Below are 18,101 nucleotides of genomic sequence, written 5' to 3' on the forward strand. Positions count from 1 at the left end.
AAACAGGGGCCCGGAGCGGGTGGTCCCTGAAAGCGAACCCGCAGAGGAGGAGCGAATAGCCGAACCTCGGAAGTCTCTCGCCGCGCTCGCTGACTCTGTTGCCGTGCCGCCCTGTACGTCCGCCCTCTCCAGCCTGGAGCCCTCCAGATGAGTGGCTGCAGTCCACCACATCTGGAGGACTCCAGGTTGGGGAGCAGTGCTGCAGGCGTTTACTCTGAAGGAAGCCCTATCGGTTTCAGTGGGGCTTACTTCCAGGCAAGTGTGCGAGCGGTTGTAGCCTGGACAGTGGAATCTCTGTGCACACTGCTCAGAAGTGAGCCCCATAACATTCAATGGGATTTGCAGGCGTATAAAAGATTCCAGCCTTCGTCTTTAAAATGCCCCAGGATTCCAGTGCAGTCTTGCACATATCCGCCCAGAAGTAAGGCCCGTTGAGGTCAGTGGGACTTTTAACAGTGCGGTCTTATGCATGTCTAGGAAGAAAGTCCCACGGAGTTTTCATGGGAGTTACTCCCAGGGGTTAGGATTGCAGCTTCATATGGAGTTAGACTTGCTGTCTTCCTCTGTCAGCTGAAGACAAGGCACGAAAATAATTTCCTGCAACAAAACATTAGAGGTATGTTCTTAATAGTTTACATGCATGTCACATGGATGCTTTCCTGGAAAGGAGCTCTGTGGCTTGCAAGCAGGCTTGCTCTCACATGTTGGGTTGCAAAACTGTGACCCCAGCCTGGGCAGGGACAGCTTTTCCATTGACCAGCATGGAGCAGCCGTTGTAGGCAGCAGGTGCTGGAGAGCCGCCGCAGCCCACCCAGGATTTTTCTCTCCTGAGCGCCTGTTCCCATCATGTGGTTGCTCTTTCACCCTTCAATTAGCCCACTACCCTCAGTTGTAGTGGAGGACATTATCCAGTCCCCAGGGAAAACTTTACCTGCCAGTCACATTTGGCTGTGAGTCTGGAATGAGGGTTTGGTTGCTATCTTGTTCTTTGCCTCTGGCAGCAAAAATCTGCCACCTGTCTGGACCTTAGGCAAGTTTACGTAGAAGTGAAAGCTGTTCTGCAAGCACTTTTAAGGAGTAAAGCACCTGGAGTGGAGAGGGGACCTTTAGAACTATTCTGGGCTGCAGAGACTGCATCAATCCAAATCTTAGCAAGAATTTGCCAACAAATATGGAAAACAATGGCCCACAGATTGGAAACATCAGTATGCATCTGAATCCCCAAGACATGAGATGTGTGCAGCAACTATAGGACCAGTACACTAATTTCCCAACAAGTACACTAATTTCCTGACCAGTACACTAATTCCCCATGCAAGCACAGTGAAGGTCAAAGTGTTGCAACAATTTTACTGTATATGCAGCAAGAAGTGCCTGTCAATCAAGCTGAATTCCAAAAAGGAAGAAGCTACTCGGATGCACCAAAAACAAAACAAAAACCCAGAGGATCCATCTTTGTTTTAGAGATGACAGCAAAGTCTTTGGCCATGTGTATCATGAGAAGCTATGGATGCTCCTGAAAGAAAAGAGTGTGCACTTGAGTATCCTGATGTGAATCTGTATGATGAACAAGAAGTTACTTTTAAAACAAAATAGGGAGAAACAGGATGGTTTTCTATAGGCAAAGGCATCAGACAAATGTGTATGTTATTTCCTTGTCTGTTTCCTTTGTACACAAAATATATCAAGGAAAGCTGGATCTGTAGCAGAGGAAGAAGGAATGGAAATCAGTGGAAGACATCAGTAATTTAAGATACTTAACTTTCAGAATTTAAGCTATGCAGATGATGCCATGCTACGGGAGGAAAGCAGCAATGAATCGAAGTAACTCCTGATGCAAGCGAAAGGGCAAAGTGCAAAAGTGGGACTGCAGCTGAACAATAAGAAAACAAAACTATGGCTACAGAAGAATTATACAGCTTTAATGTCAGCAAAGAAGAAATTGAAATCTGAAGAAAACTGAGGCCTGGAAGGCTGCAATGAAGGAACTAGAAAGGCTCCTCAAGAGTAAGGATGTTTCCCTGGGGACCAAGGCCAAGATCATCCACAGTATTGTAATCCTGATCACTGTGTGTGCCTATGAAAGCTGGGCAGTGGTGAAAGCTGGCAGAAAGAAAATGGATTTGTTGCAAATGTACAAACCCTACCTCACAGGGTTGTTGTGAGGATTAGATTGAGAAGGGAAGACTAATTCTGTAAGCTGCCTTGAGTTCCTTGGAAGGAAAAAAAGCAAGCTATTCATATAAGAAATACTTACAGAATTTTAATTTAAAACACAACATAAAAAAATAGATGAAAAAGACACTTTTACTCCTGTTTCTGGTAGTTCAGAGATGCTATGGAAACTAGCTGGAGCATCCATCTTGCCTTCCTGCTCTGGGAACTGGTGTGTAGTATCTAAAGTGTTGGGACTGGGTTGAGACTCAGGAGACCTGGGCTATAATTTCCATTCAGCCCTGGCACTCAGCTATTTCCTCTCTTTGGTTTTCAGTCCATTTTATTTCATACTTCTCTACTATCCAACTTTAGGAATTCTGAAACAACAACAGGATGAAGAATTCCCTGGTTCAAATGCTCTTGCTGTAACAAACTGCAGTTTAGAGAGGACTTGGAAGCACCAACTGGTAATGCTGAACAAATATGGCTCTGTGGCAAAGGCTCTGCTTGGCATTAAGAGGGTTGCCAGTTTGCTTCGTGGCTTCTTCATGAAAAACAGCACCTCACAGATGCTGACAAAGGCTTTACTGGAGAACCTGCAGAGCTTCTACCAGTTAGTGCAAGCAATACTGGGCTAGATGGACCAGCTGGCCTGGTGCAAGACAGCTGTGAGTTTGTCCTGCTCTCTTGGGACCATCCTAAATCTCCTCATAACTTTGAGAATTACAAATCCATTCAGTGTCCTATCCAGTGGGCTATATCCCATAATACTGTAGCCTAGCTTTCTCCAATGCAGCATCTTCCCAATGTGTTTGCCTACAGATCCTATCACCAACTAACATATCTGTGATCACATTGAAGATTGAGCCATCTGTTAGGCACCAGGTTGCGAAAGTCTGCTCTTACTTCAACCCCATTCTTTTCAGTAGGTCAGGAGGAGAATTATGTAACCTGCCTTGAATTCCTTGAAAGGGAAAAAGGCAGGATGTAAATATAGCACATAAATCAATAAAGTAAGACTCACATTGGGTGCAACCCTTTGTGGGTTGACAGCCAAACTAGAAGCATCACAGAGAAAATGTGCATTTCCTCTTCCTGGTTGGAATTCACAGGAGGGGGTGCAGATTCTAGGCTGAATGCTTGGTTAGACTGATGCTCTAATGTAGGTTCTGTCTGGTCAGCACCCTGATGAGAGACTGCCTGGGAACCACAATGGATGGGACCACCATAGGGATATTAAAGTAATGAATGTATTAATTAAGCATCCCAAGTACATTTATTGTGAAGGGGAATGTGTGGTTCTTGTGCACAAGTAAATGTACGTAGCACTGAGGGATAAAGCAACTACAGTTAGGGAGTATGTGCGAGTCCTGCGAAAGTTAGGGGGCCTTCCAGTCCTGCCTGTGGATGGATCACATGGACCTAAAGCAGCTTTCCTCAACTGGGTGGCCTCCAGAGCCTAAGCACATAACAGATGCATTATTCTGACTGTTACTATTCTTCTTAGTCCTCCAGGCAGGCTTCAGACATCCCAGGGATGACTCCAACGGATGAAAAGTAAGTGGCTTCTTTGTTCTCTAGCATTTGCGATATATCCATTTAGGGCACAACTGTTTCCCTTCCGTGCACAGAGAGCTACTCCGCGGTGTGTAGGAAGAGTTTTTCCCTCTGCTCCCAGCCATCTTGTTCACAACGAAGGAAGCCTTCCCCTGGCCCTCTCTGTGCTGCATCAACTGGCTTGCCTGTCTCCATCGCTGGAGCATGGTCAGTTTTGTTGTTTTAAGTTTGTTGTGAACTGCAGACTGTCTGCTAGAAGAAAGATGTGCTCACACAGGCAGTGTCTGGCTGGAAAATGGAGGGATTTGAAGAGCCCAACCTATCTCTTTCTACATGCCATTAGCATTGAACCAGGTATGTCTACCTGCTGTTTGGGACATTGGGAGAATTCTGTGGGTACTCCCACAAAATGGCTGCTGTGGTAGGCATGGCTGATCACAAAGTGTCCATTTTCCAGAAGGCAAACTGGTGAGGCTAAAAGGAAAAGAACATGCCTGAGAACTAAAGTACAAATCAGAGCTGGAGGCTGAGCTCCAAAACAAAACCAAAAGCATTCTTCTGAACCTACAGGTTTCTACTCCAACACTTATTTCTCAGAAAGAGACTGAAAGAAAAGGGGCACAGATGCATTCTTGGGAAAACAGATGACTGGTTTCCAGTATGTTGGTCTCCCAGTTTGATTTTGTTAATTTAAACATGCTTAAAATGCATCAAAAATCAGATGGGGCTGAGAGATTGGTCAGTACCATGAGAGGTGCCCATGAACTCTTTGCGGGAGACCCTGAGGTATTGCTGTATTTGTCCTGCTTTCATTCCAGAGATGGGAACCTCCCAGACATCATAAGTAGTGGCAGCTTGCATGAGTTCCAAGTAAATCTCCATGAGAAATACGGTCCCATCGTATCCTTCTGGTTTGGACGGCGGCTTGTGATCAGCCTCGGGTCCATCGATCTCCTGAAGCAGCATGTCAACCCCAACAGGACCTGTGAGTTACAAAAGATCTGTTGGGTGGAATCATAAATGGTCGATGGGGGCATGAGCTTGTGTGGGCTTCAGCAGGTGCACGAAGGGGTTGCCTCAGCTGGAAGAGCATGTGCCTCTCTGCGTATAAGTACAGAGGGAAGATGGTTTGCAGGGGAACGTTATCGCAGGGTGAAGGCGGAAGCCTAGACTTGCGAAGTGACAGTCAAACCACTGTGCTGTGCAAAGTACAAATGAGAATAAAATCCATTCAAAAGAGGAAGAATTTCATTGGAGAAGCTGTGATCCTAAATGGTTAGGTTCCTAACAAATCCTAAATGGATAAACCAAGACAAATAGTTTACATATTCATTCATTTATTCCTGCAAAGTCTGTTCCCTAAATACACAGAGATGGAAATGTCTCACCCCCACTCCACATTTTCTGAGTTCAGTGCTATGCTGCTGCTTGTATACAGAATGTGTGTTCTTTGCCCTATACACTGGGTATTGATGGCACATTATAGATGATGTCATGCTAGAAGTTGCACAGTGGAACAAACCTGAAAGGGGTTTGCTGTGTTGAGCATGTCATTTGAGGAGATGCAGTTGGCCCAGCAAGTGCCTTATTCTGTGATACTCAAACATACAACAAGAAATTCATTCTGACGAAATCCCATTAAGTGCACCATCCACCACGCCCAATAAATCTTTTGGTTTTTGAGAGACACACAAGATGCTCTGTGTCTCGGGACTACTAAAAGAAAAGACTACCTAGGGCTACCCCTTCACAATTATCTGTCGTTTGTTGCACAAAGATGGCTGAGAGATGCAAACTCCAGATTGGCTGCACCACTGAAACTTGGTTGTAAGCCGTCCCGGGACGTTTTGTAAAGGAAGGGGTATAAATATTGTTAATAATAAATGAATTAATGATGAATGATGGCACAGAGCTGGTTTGAAGATGAATGGATACGATCAGGCCCAAAGCCGCAGCTTTATGTGCTTCTAGAACCTAAAAGCTCTCAAAGCAGGTTAAATTTCTTGTGACAGTTTTTAAAACATTCTTGACTTAAAGGAAGCACAGCATTTAACAAGTCCATTCCTGTGCTTGTTCCTTCCAGTAGCAAATAAACAGTACAAAATCCCTTAGACAAGCTGTTTATTAAAATAGTGATTTTAGAGGTGTATGTTTTTATTGTAAAACCTGTTACTGGGAATGTCTCTGGTAATTCTTGAAATTCACTTCTCAGTCACTGGGCATCAATATTACTATTACTGTTGTGATCCATATTTTATTTCTCAAATCCCCTTTTCAAAAGAGACTTGAGGTAACTTAGAACAAAATCAAAACGTATGCAGTTTAAAACAGCTAAAGCAATTCCATCAGTTGCTTGGAAAAAGAGGAAGGCTTTAATCTGGAGGAGGAAAGATGACAGTGTTGGTACAGCTGTGATTTGTTGGGGAGAACATTCTAAAATTCAGGGGACCACCACCAAAAAGGCTTTCTCCCTTGTTATCATGTGGGAGGGTAGATAGAAAACCACTAAACCTTTTTCAGAGGAGCAACGATAGAGGCAGAGTGAGTGACATAAGATTCCTCCATATGCTCCCCTTCTACCTGGCAGATTTTGTATAGACATGGGAGAAGATACGTATTTTCCTTTACTTGTGATCTCTAAAAGAGTGAGGGTAAAAGATAGATCAGGTGAATCTTTGGGAGATTTGCACTCAATTACCAAGAGTTCCTTAGCAAAACTCTGGGAGATTTGTGATTGATCTCCAAGGGTATATTAAGGGTTGCATGGATACCACTTGCAGTGTGAGTAACTGTTAAATTGTAGCATTGAAGATTCAGGGGCTTCTTCTGATCTTTGAATAACCCGAGGGAGCAGTGCCAGCCCTAGGCTTTTCAAGATCCTCAGGCAAGGCTTACTCGGTGAGTTGACCCTTCTCATCCCCATGCTCAGCAGAAGGTCTTGCTGCTCATCCTGTTCCTCCTGACTCCTGGGACTCACCGGCTTGGGCGGAGAGTGAGGCAGCAAGGTGGCCCCCATGGTCTCTACTGCTCCTCCGCCTCACCATCCATTTTCTCTGAACCGCAGTGAAAAGCAGGTGAACATGTAGGTTGCCGTGGGGAAGAAGCCAGTGGGGGGGGTTCTTTTGAGGAGCCCCTAGCTGAGGAGTAGGCTTTTTAGGTGGCCAGCCATTCCTGACCTTGACGCCAGCCCTGGGCAGGAAGATTGACATGAGACGATGCCCGCATTCTCTTCCTCGTATGTTATCTCTTGCTGCAAACAAAAATCAATGCCTTTCCCCCTGTGCCAAAGATTTCAATTTTCCATCTTCAGGGCTGGGGGCAGGCATCGAATTATTATTCTTTCATATTTAGAGTAGACAAGACCTGAAGGTAAACATGCACTATGTCTTTTTTTAAAACTTCTAGTAATTAAGTATACTCGTGTAGGTAGCAATTTTACTTGTGCTTTGTCTGCAAGATTTCTTGACTTCCCTTTTTTTGTTCTTTTCTGAATTATTGAACCCAGCCGAAAAACATCAATTTTAGCTCAACTGCCTTCAAATTGGGCTTCAAGCAAAGAAAAGAATTGGATAGAGATGGAAGCCGCTAAAGGATGTGGAAATGACAGAGGCCCAGGCCTTTGAACAGTTTAAAACTGATTTCAGGCTTCAGAGGCTGCATCTGCTCTGCAGGAAATCTGCATTACTGTTTTCGTGGGTTTGTTAGGTTTGTGTTGCTTGTAGGCATGTTTGCCTCATGTCACCAGCAGCTTGCCAAGCTGATGCCAGAGCGGCTACGCACCACAGAAACAAGAAGGTAAAACAGAGTAGATTTCCAGTGTAGTCCTATAGATAGCTATTCAGAAGTCCCATCAAATTCAAACGAGGGCAGGCTTACTCCAGGTTCAGTGGGTATAGCAAGATGTTGGACAAAGTTTGGCCTTCCTGGCATCTCACTATGGACTCCAGGGGTGGCCTATGCCACCTTTCCCCACCCACTGATTGTTGGGCAGTTTCTTGGCTTTTGTGCCATTTTCCCCATTCCAGATGGTTGAAATCCCCTTCCAAGGCTACCTCTAATACTAAGAGCTTTAAGCATAAGCATGCCTGGGTTTGGCCCTGGTCCTTCCCCTTTTGCCCTTGGCTTCATCTGCCCCTGGAATGTGGCTCCAAGAGCTTCTCCAAACTTGAATGTGGCCCTTGGGCCAAATCAAGAGGTTCTACACCAAACTGAGAGGTTCAGCACCGCTAGGGTACAGGATCGCAGAGTTTGTGACTCCTTTGTGCTAGGAAGAGGCATAAAAATGGACTCTGGCAGAGCATTTATGGCCAGGCTGACTGGCTGTTTGAGCCCCACTTAGCCAGGAGGCCCACTGCCATGGCGTGGCCCTGTTACTCTTTTCCCACGGTGAGGTAGGAGAAGCAGGTGAGGGGAGGCTGGAGGTTGTGCAGTGCAGTGGAAACCATCATTGGGAATGATACAGGGGAAGAAGATGGGATGTTTGAAGGCACAAGGGGGTGGGGGAGAGTCAGAGGTACAGCACAGCCAGGGCCCACGGCGACATGGCACAGGCACTTTAATCAGTGAATTAAATTTCTATGCCAACTAGCATCCCTGGCTTTGCAGGGTTGCTGCCACCACTTTCCGCTTCCCTCGAGCTTCCTTTTCTTGCCCGAGCGTAGCTGCAGCCTTTGCAGTAGCTGGAGGAGAGAAGGGCTTTCCCCAGCAATGCTGTAAGGTTGGCTTTTGGAGTACATGGTATTCGGGGGTGGCTTGCTCCTGCCATGCCAAGGGCCTTCCCTGGTGGGGAGGAGCTAGAACAGGCTTGTCAGCAGCAGTCCAAGGGCCGCCTGCTTTCTTTCGTCTCTGCTTGCAGAGATGCGCCCACGGAGACCGATGCCATGCGTGCCGGCATGTCATTGTTTATCGTTACAGCCACGTGACAAGCCCCACCCATTCAAAATTTAGGCTCCAGCTCCACACGCCACTGGTGTGCACCTCTTGGCAGACTGCCTGTGCACGCATCCCATGAGAGGAGAGGGTGAAGGCTCCCGTGGAGTAAGGACTGTGCGCCAGTGCCCTCTGCAGGAGCAATCATGCCGCGGCTCTCAGCCAGCTGCAGTTTTGCTAACTCATTGCACTGCCAAAGGCTTGCCTTACAATCATCGGACGGGACCGGGCAGAGAATATTGTCAGCCAGCAAAGTGACAGGCATCAGAAGTGGCTGTTGAGGCAGCTCTGGTCATCCCTGGCAAGAGCTGTGTATTGGGCTTCTCACGTGTCCAGCGTGGATGAAAAAAGGAACTTTGGGAAGAATACCTTGGTGACCCAGTGCAGGAATAAGTGGAAGATAGAGCTCCATGTAGTCTGGACTTCACCTCCCAGCATTCCTGAGCTTTGGCCATGCTTCTGGGAGTTGAAGTCTAGAACATCTTGAGTTCTTTAAGCCTGCCTCCGGCCTATTAGGAGTGCTATCAATGCAAGGGGCCATGTCACAACAATGAAATGGAGTGGGGCTGGTCTAGCGTTTTGGTTGGTTTGTTTGTTTGTTTAAAGCTTTTATACGTTATTGACTTCTCATAGTGTTGCGTGGCAGTCCATTCCAACAGGAGAAGCTGGCCATTCCTAGTTCCATCTCAGGCCTAGGCCATTGGGTGCCATGCAGAGATTTTAGACTACAACTCTCATAATCCTGGACCATCCATCACGCTCACTGGGAGTGATGGGAACTGTAGTCCAAAGCATCTGGATGTTGCCTAGCCCTGGGGTGTTGCTAGGTGCTTTAGTCAGCAACCTGTCATGTCAGTGGACTGCTTGGAGAAGGACACTATCCACTGACTTCCTCTGCCATTATTCTGCAGAGGAAATGGGCAAGGTAGGAAGTGCAAACATGTGAGGCTATTGCCCAGATGTTGCTTGGAGATGTTGCCTCGATATCCCTAAATATAGATGCTCAGAAAGTCAGGCACAATAAAACAACCTGAATTTTTGTGTAATGTTTTCCCTCTTGCAAAACTCAATAAGCTTGGGTGCAGAATTCCCACCTGCATCTCACACTCTCCTGGGTGAAGAATTCAGGGTTTTCTACCGAACCAGAGATTTTTAAATACCTTTGACAGACCAGGAAGTGTTGTAATTGGAGCATTGCAGAACTCTGTGCCAGGTTTCACATCTTTTCTGCCTCCCTCCCTCCCTCCCTTTCAGTGGACCCCTTTGAAACAATGCTGAAGTCCTTGTTGCGGTACCAATCTGGCCTGGGTCGTGATGTGAGCGAGAGCTGCTTAAGGAAGAAGGTGTATGAAAATGGTGTAACCAAGTCTCTGCAGAGTAATTTGCCTGTCATCCAGAAGGTGACCAGCTTCATCTGAGGGCTGGCATGGGGGTGTTTTTCTTGGTTGGTGTAATGAGCTATGACTGACAAACATGTGGGATGCCATGTCCATAATTTCAACCTTCTCTGATCATTAATGTTGTGTAGAAAGCAGACCCACTTGCCCCAGTGGTAAATACCATCTAGCACACCTCCTCTTAATATTATTCCAAGCCACTCATTTATTGGCTGGGATTGTAGCTCTGGAGTAAAATACACCTATTGCTCACCCAGAGTTCAATTGTCATCCCAGTTAGGAGGTCTGGGAAAGACCTTCACCAGTTCAGAAGACAAGACCAAGAAGACAGTGGTCTGACTTGGTATACAGCAGTTGTGTGCGTTTATATCAAAGTGTTACAGAGAAATGTGGAATGTTTGGTGGGAATGGGTGTACTAGAGGGTTTACGGTCACAGTGAATCTTGGCCATAGATACAAAAAACTGCTGGTAATTAACCTATTTACTGTTGAGATAAAAGGCTAAATAAAGCCCAACGGCTCTGTCAACAGATTTACTTATTACATATCTCTAAAGCTTTTGTGACCTCAGAGAAGCGCCCAGCATGGTTCTTACTCCACAGAACAGGCTATTAGTTCAGGAGAGTTTTCCGGCCTTGAATCTGGGAATCCAACCCACACACCCCCATGGCCATCAGATGCTCTCTAGCATCCATGGGGTTGCTCTGCAAACATTTAAATGTTTAAATGAACAAAGTGAACATCAGCAGCAGTGTAAATACAGTAACAGATTCAAAAGAAAGACCAACAACCTAAAATGCCTGGGCCCTCCATTCACCTAATTCCAGCTAAGACACCCACCCCCAACCCAGTGCCTTCCAGCACTCATGCCCTGTCCCTTCCATCAACCCAGCCATCTGCTGACTGAGATTGATGGGAGTTGTAGTGCAACACAGCTGGAGGTGTCAGTTTGGGAAGGCTGAACTAAGAAGTTACACAGGGCTGAGCATGCTTCCAACTGCTGCAAAACTCTCACATCCAACTCGGAGAGGAATATGCGGGGGGGGGGGTCCATAACGCAAAGGAATGCACAGGCGTGGTGTGGAGCAGTTCCCTGGTTAGATCCTGGGTATCCAGTTTAAAAGGATCAAGTGAGAGATCCCTCTCAGGCAGAATAGGCCAAGCTGGGCTAGATGGAGCAGTAATCCGATCTCCAATCAGGCAGCATCCTAGTTCTGGAGGTTGCAAATAGTGGCTTAGCACTAAGTGACCGAGTAGTTAGTCCCAATAAAGCCTGCTGTGGCTTTGGGTTTTTCCCCCTAATGGATCAGAATGGCTCCCCACGCCTTTTGCCCGTTATATCAGAGTTTCAAATAATTATCAGAGAGCCAGTGTGATGTAGTACTTGGTGTACTGGGCTGGGGCTCAGAAGATCTGGGTTCTAGTTCCCACAGAATCATCACATTTGGACAATCATCTGAATGGGATGCTGTACATCGGTGCCCTGCAATAGCAGGGGGTGGACACAGTGGCCTTCTGGCCCCTTTCAGCTCTAAGATTCTGTGATTCTATGAAGATCACTGGGTGATGTTGGGCCTGTTACTGACACTTAGCCAGACCTACCTCACAGGGTTGTTGTGAGTAAATGGTTAGCAGGAAGATGTGTAAGTCTTCTTGATAACTTGCAAAAGAAAAAAGACAGTATAAATGTAACAATAATCAGGTTTAGGATTCGCCTTTGTAGATTTTGCATCAATGGCAGTCAAGATGATTAGAAATTAATAGCCTGATGCTAACACTAGTGCACTGCAACTGATAGTGCGGCGCCTTACAAGCTGCCGGTTTCATTCAGAACGTCTGTGCAAAGAACCATCTCTGTTCAGTTGTTCTGCGGAGTGGGCCCAGCTCCGTGTCCTCTTCCTTTGGCATGCTCAAACTGGCCCTTTCCAGTAATATGAATGAGGAATTCTGTTCACCCAAATGCTCCCTGGCATGTAAGTAAACCATCTTAGAATAGTTGGGGTTCTGGGTTTTTTAGATACATTACCAGGCCTATTTGTATCCCTCAGGACAAATAATAACACACCCTTTATCATTTTCATTTTAATGGTGGGTTAACTTAGCACAACAGAAAAGGTACATTTCTCCTGAAGTTGCAAATTACTCTGGTCGCTCTTGAATGGAATTTCTCAATTACTCCCCTCCCGAAAAAAGCCTACCTAGTAAAATAACTCATGGTGGGAGGACAGGGAGAGAAAGATAGTTCTCACCATTCCCCCCGTCCGCAGAAGGGAAATTTGGAAGCAGTTTACCATCTAAAGGGTCTGGCTGTGTCATTCCCCAAGACTAAGCACTGCTGAGTGCTTGCATTTCCTTCAGAAAGGAAAGGGTTACATCTGGATGCTTGCGTCATGCAGAATGTACAAGCTCTCACTGTCTGTCTTTGAATGATGGAAGTGCTAATGAACATTACATACCCATCCAAGTTCAGTACACATATGGACATTGCAAAGATGGTGGGTTTTACCAATGAATCTCCCCATGTCAGCTTTTGGCAGCATTCCTAAAACTCTTTCTCACAGTACTGTATGAGGAAGAAAAGGGGCCAACACAATTTTCCTTCTTTTTAAGCTGTCAGAAGAATTATTAGCAAAATGGCTGACCTTCCCGGAGTCTCAACATGTGCCACTCAGCCAGCACATGCTTGGGTTTTCAATGAAGAGCGTCACGCAGGCTGCCATGGGCAGCAGGTTTGAGGATGACCAGGAAGTGATCCGATTCCGTAAGAACCATGACGCGGTAAGTCTATGCAGGGAAGAGGTAGGCACTTGACTTTCATACCACAGGAGGCTGAATAATTTCAGTATTAAATTAAACAGCACTGAAGCAAGGAGGCACCCTTGCTTAATCCTTGCGACTATTGGAATAGCCTTGTGAGATCTGCTTGGGAGCGCCTTCTCTCCTACCAACGTGTACAGGTTGGCCCACATCTCCAAAATGCAGTATTCTGTGCTCGAGAGCTCAGACTCTAAATGTGAGCAAGAAGTAGCAGGGGAGGTCATCAGGTTGGTGGTTTGGCATCGACTCAGATGAGCAGACCAGTTAAGTAATGTCCTGCATTCCCACTGGCAGGTCCACGGGCAGCAGGAACTTCCCTGAGGGTGGGTCCAGCCTGTTTGGAAGGGAAGGGAGGAGGTGGATTCATTTTGGAATCAACTTCTGACATGGGCAAGAGCCATCTCCGGCAATCAGAAATTGTTACCTAGATAGATGCCTCCCCTTGACAACTTGTGTATTACTCACTCTGTATTGCAGAGCCAGCCCTTACTAGAAGAATATTTAGAAGCTTTTCACCTTGATGTGTTTGAAAGAGAAAAGGGCATGATGCCTGCCTATTTGTGGAGATCTTCAGATCAGGCACCCCTTGGTGGTTCCAGGTGGCTGTGCATCTCATTTGGAGCCTGCTTGGAGCAGAGGCTTCCAGGCATTGGCTCCCTCCCTGTGGAATGGAATTTGCAGGGCAAAGATGTTTTACTTCTGTTTTATGGCCTTTTAAAGACCATAAAGCGTTATCAGCAAGCTCTTCCCTTATTGACCTGCTACAGTTTTAATGGCAAAACTTGATTTTAAATATTTTGATTTTTTAAAATTGGTGACTACTTGGGCAACTTACTAGTTATATAGCTGTATATAAATTTATAAGTGACTGTGGAGATCATTTTTGTAGCAGATGATTAGTTGAAATATCCTGGCCCTCTTTCAGCATCACTCTTTGGACCTTATTGTAGTTCAGCAGATCATGTCTGTGCCTGTGTCTCAAACGTTGGCTTGGATCGTGAGATGGTGATGGTGATGACAACGATGACATTACATTTCCATACCACTGATAGCCAAAGCTTTCTGGGCAGTTCACAACATTGAAGTCACCCATCCAAGCCCAGCCCTGCTTAACTTCCAAGATTGTGTAGGATCAGGCACTTCCGGTTATACTTCAGGAAGTAACTTTAGGAAGTTCATGGTAGGAAGGTTTCCCATTCTCTCCTTTTCACTGAAAGGCTTGTTTGGGTCCTCCTGACCAATGTGGAACGAGGGCATAGGCTAGTGGGCAGCTGGGGCAAAAGGAAGAAGCTCAGAAACCTCCTAGGCTAAGTTATCTTTGGATGCAGCCTTCTATTTTGCAACCTTCCTGTGGATCCAAAGTCCTAGTTTTTATATTCTGTAAAGACTGATGTAAGATGAGACTATGTCTGCCTGGAAGGGTAATACGGCACTTATATACCTATTTCAGATCTGGGCAGAAATTGGAAAGGGTTTCTTGGATGGATCACTTGACAAAAGTGTGACCAGAAAAAAGCTGTACGAAGATGGTAAGTTCCATTCCTTGTAGCCCCTGTTTGGTCGAACAATTACTGGATAGATAGGGTGATCACAGCCAGACTGCCAATGGCTTTTTGGTGGGAAACCACATAGATGCTTTCGCAGAAGGTTCTTGAAGTTGACACGGTTGCCCTGAAATTGGCTTTGCCTTATCTTGTAGCACAGATTGTCCTGGATTTTCTTTGGTTGTTTTCTTAGAAAAAGGAAAGGATTTTCATGCTCGTAGTTGCAGAGGCATGAAAAATGTGAGCTAGACACATGAAATCTGGACAGAACTTCCAGCAGACTGGATTTGCCATTCTTATGCTACTCTGTAGTAATGCCTTGGGCAAATTGGCCAAGGCAGGATATTAATATTTAAATTCTAGGCAGTCCTCGTCAGACCATAATCTATATCACTGAGAGTTGGGTGCATTTGTTAAGCATGCCTCCCTGCTGTGGGATTTCTGCACCAGTCCAATCCATTATCACTCCCGCCTTCATTCCTGCCCTCCTCCTTTCATGGACTGCTTTGCCATCGTTTGAACTTGTCCAGGTCTACATTCTGCCTAGGCCAAGAGTGGGCAGAGTTTGCAAAGTGGGTGGTATTTGTGTGAAACCAGGGTGAGCACCTCATGGAATTAGACCCCAAGTTGTAAATGTGCATTTACGCGTGCTGGGGAGGAAAGAGGTCAAAAGCGGGCGAATGGTCTCTGAAGTCCTGTTGAGTGGCCCTCAGTACTCCTGCCACAATGACATTTCCCACCTCTGATTTGGGTCCTTACTCTGAATGGCATCGGGGAAGCAGTTCCCCTGATAGGCTTAGAGACAGCCATCCCCCAGGACCCTGAAGCAATCCAGATCACTGCTTCCATTCTGTTAGCAGTGGTGGGAAAGCATTGGGGTTACTGGGTGGTGGTTACTGGAAGGAGATTTAGACCTCCCTCTCTTAGCAACCCCAACACAGCATCCCCACCTCAGTGATCATATGAGCTTTTCTGAGACGGATGGATAGAATGAGTGAAGTTAAAGTCGTCCCGCCATCAAGACTGAGCTGCCTACCGCCAGGTGTGTTTGCACCTAGACCTTACTGGAGAACATAAAATTGGGGCTTCTGAAAAGGCTGCAGCCCCATTGGTCTGTTGCACTGAAGCTGAGGGTTGTGGAAGGCTTTGTTTCTGAAGGGGTTCCTACTTGAATGCATTCTTTGTTGTCAGTATTCAGAGACCTGCTTCTGCTATTAAGGGTTTGCTCCCTGAAAGGTGTCTGAGAGATCCACAGATAGCACTCAAAGAACTGGGCTTAGTGCAAGAGCCCACCCTAACCCTCTCCAGAGCTTGGGATTCTTTTTATTGGGTATGTTCCTGCCTGACAAATTTCTCTGCTGTGATGCTCTGTCTGCAGTCCTGCATCTGCTCCAGCAGCTCTTCTGCAAGGGGCCTTGTCACTTCATGCTGACAGCCCAGCCTCTGCTTCTTGCGGCACCCTTTGCCAGCAGGTTGTTCTCCAGGGGATTTGGACTGCAATTTCACCATTTTGCATGGCTGATGGTTAGGGATGATGGAAGCTGTAGACCCAAACATCTAGAGGGCACTTGCCTGCGGAAGGTTGCCCTGCCAGAAGCTTTCACCCTTTCACAACAAGAGCACCCTTTGTAAAGGCACCTTGCACCCTCAAAGCTCCAGCTTGCAGTAGCTTTGAGTGCAAGAGCCTTGTGCTTGAGCTTCTGGATAAGGCTGTAATTGAAGTGGAAAGGGGACGTGCAATATAGAAATTGCAACAATATATTGCAGCAATATAGAAATTGTTGCATTTAAAGGAAATCCAGAGATCTCTTTGACATGTGGACATGGCAGGAAGCAGTGGTTGTATATCTTAAGCATATTTTGTAAACCAGAAATGTGGAACCTCTTTCAGCCCAGGGGCCACATTTCCATTTTGCAGATGCTCTTGCTGGTAGGTGGGGCCATAATATAAAAAATGCTTATTCTAGTGTGGCATTCTGTTGGTCACTTTTAAGATGGGCAGAAGGGTGTGCAAAAGCCAGGAAACCACAGATGGTTGGGAAAGGAGATGGGATGGAGGGAGCACGGCTAGTCAGAGTCCCCGGAATTACAGGCTCAGAAGATGCAGCATCCCTGCCTGCCCTTGTACCTGCTGCCTTGCCCCAAACATCCCCATGTTTGTCTCAACCATCCTAACTTCTGTAGGCTTCCCTTTCCACTAGTTTCATGAATATTATGACTGGGAGGTGCACTTGCTCTTCCTCCCTCTCCATCACTGCTGCACCTCTGGCTGGGAGCTGTGGTGCAATAAATGCATAGCTGCCTCCAGCCACTCTTAATCCATAATGTGTGATGCACTGCTGAGGGAAAGGGCTTGAGCAGCAAGAAGATTTCCAGGAAGAAACATCCTGTGCCGGTTAATGAGAGAACTTGTTCTTCTCTGTGCTTGCAGCTCTCACAGAGATGGAGCTGGTCTTGAAGAAAGTCATAAAAGAGCGACAGGGAAAGAGCTTCAACCGGTACATCTTCATCGATGCTTTGCTGCAGGGGAAACTGAGTGACAAGCAGGTATCTATGCCTGTTGTATAATTAACCCTGAGTGGACTTCCCTGCAGATCTGCTGCTAATTGCATCTTCATAGGTTTGATTATTTTAACTGTCTGCAGAGTATCCCACTTGGTCGAAGTGTCTTCTTAGCTGGAATGAGATGTGTGGAGCTTTTCTCCTCTTACAGCCCCGGGATTTTTTGTGTAGTGTGCTGTGATTGGCTGCTGAGCTGCCAATCATTTGCCATTCTGTGTCATAGTGACATGGGTTGTCAATGGAGGGGCGGCCATTTTTAACCCCCATTGCCATCAGTGAGGGGATCCTTTGCACCATGTCTGCCACTGTCAACAGTGGCACAGGGGTGGTCTGGGGGAATATAGGTTTGAGCAGCTTTCCCAGTCTGGCCTCCAAATGAATTGGGCTACAACCCCTGTCATCCCCAGCCAGCATGGCCATGGGAGTCTAGTGCATCTGGTAGGAGCCAGGTTGGGAGGGGCTGGCATCTGGGGGGAGCCACATTCTTGTACCCCATCTTCACTGGCAGAATGGTGGATCTGTTACTGCAGTGACAAATCTGGTGTTCCACCAGCAGGGCATCCACTGAATCCGATAACCTAGGCATAGGGAAGCTTGTGTGGCTAAGGGCCACATTACTTCTGTGGAAACCTCTTGGAAGCCACGTACCAGCTGTGGGCAGACCTAAAACAGGTGGCGAGCCAGTGGGGTGGGGTGGTTAAGAGTGTGGGTCTGGGACACAGGAGATCTGGGTTCTCACCCCACTCATCCATGGAGCTCCCTGGGGGCCTTTGAGCCAGTCACAACTTACTTGGCAGGGTTTATTTGTTTATTGATTACATTTGATATACCACCCCATAGCCCATCTTGGAGTGGCTTGCAATTTTAAAATTGTAAAGGGTTGCCATTGTAGAATTGAGAGGAGGAGGATGTCAGCTGCCTTGAGTTACTTGGAAGGAAAAAAGGTGGATCTAATTATAATAAATGGAATGAATGAGGGAGGGAGGGAGTTGTAGCCATTTTCTCTCACATTCGTCCAGTCTCTCTTTTCTATAGGTAGGCACTCACTCTCACACATGCACCCATTCAAATCAAACCATTCTCTCTTCTTTAGCCCCTCTGCTGGGAGCTCATAAGGCTGCAGTCCTTTGCAGGCTTG

General features: G+C 46.5%; 1 protein-coding gene across 5 annotated transcripts in view; it reads left to right on the top strand.

The window, feature by feature from the left end:
* LOC123024334 (cytochrome P450 20A1) overlaps window positions 1-18,101 on the top strand; it is a 32,146-nt gene that overhangs the window by 129 nt on the left and 13,916 nt on the right. The window contains exons 1-7 of one of the 5 annotated variants that reach the window (XM_044431934.1): window positions 13-436; window positions 3,665-3,714; window positions 4,533-4,699; window positions 9,898-10,043; window positions 12,651-12,818; window positions 14,308-14,386; window positions 16,833-16,948. In XM_044431934.1, coding sequence (XP_044287869.1) covers window positions 3,695-3,714; window positions 4,533-4,699; window positions 9,898-10,043; window positions 12,651-12,818; window positions 14,308-14,386; window positions 16,833-16,948 — 696 coding nt within the window. In that variant the 5' untranslated portion in view covers window positions 13-436; window positions 3,665-3,694. Of the gene's footprint in view, window positions 1-12; window positions 437-2,196; window positions 2,625-2,648; window positions 2,826-3,664; window positions 3,715-4,532; window positions 4,700-7,219; window positions 7,510-9,897; window positions 10,044-12,650; window positions 12,819-14,307; window positions 14,387-16,832; window positions 16,949-18,101 lie in introns of those variants that run through there. The other 4 variants (XM_044431935.1, XM_044431933.1, XM_044431932.1 and 1 more) reach the window with 4 other exon arrangements.

Source organism: Varanus komodoensis, unplaced genomic scaffold (assembly GCF_004798865.1).
Source record: "Varanus komodoensis strain SLA01 unplaced genomic scaffold, ASM479886v1 scaffold23, whole genome shotgun sequence".
Lineage (NCBI taxonomy): Eukaryota > Metazoa > Chordata > Lepidosauria > Squamata > Varanidae > Varanus > Varanus komodoensis.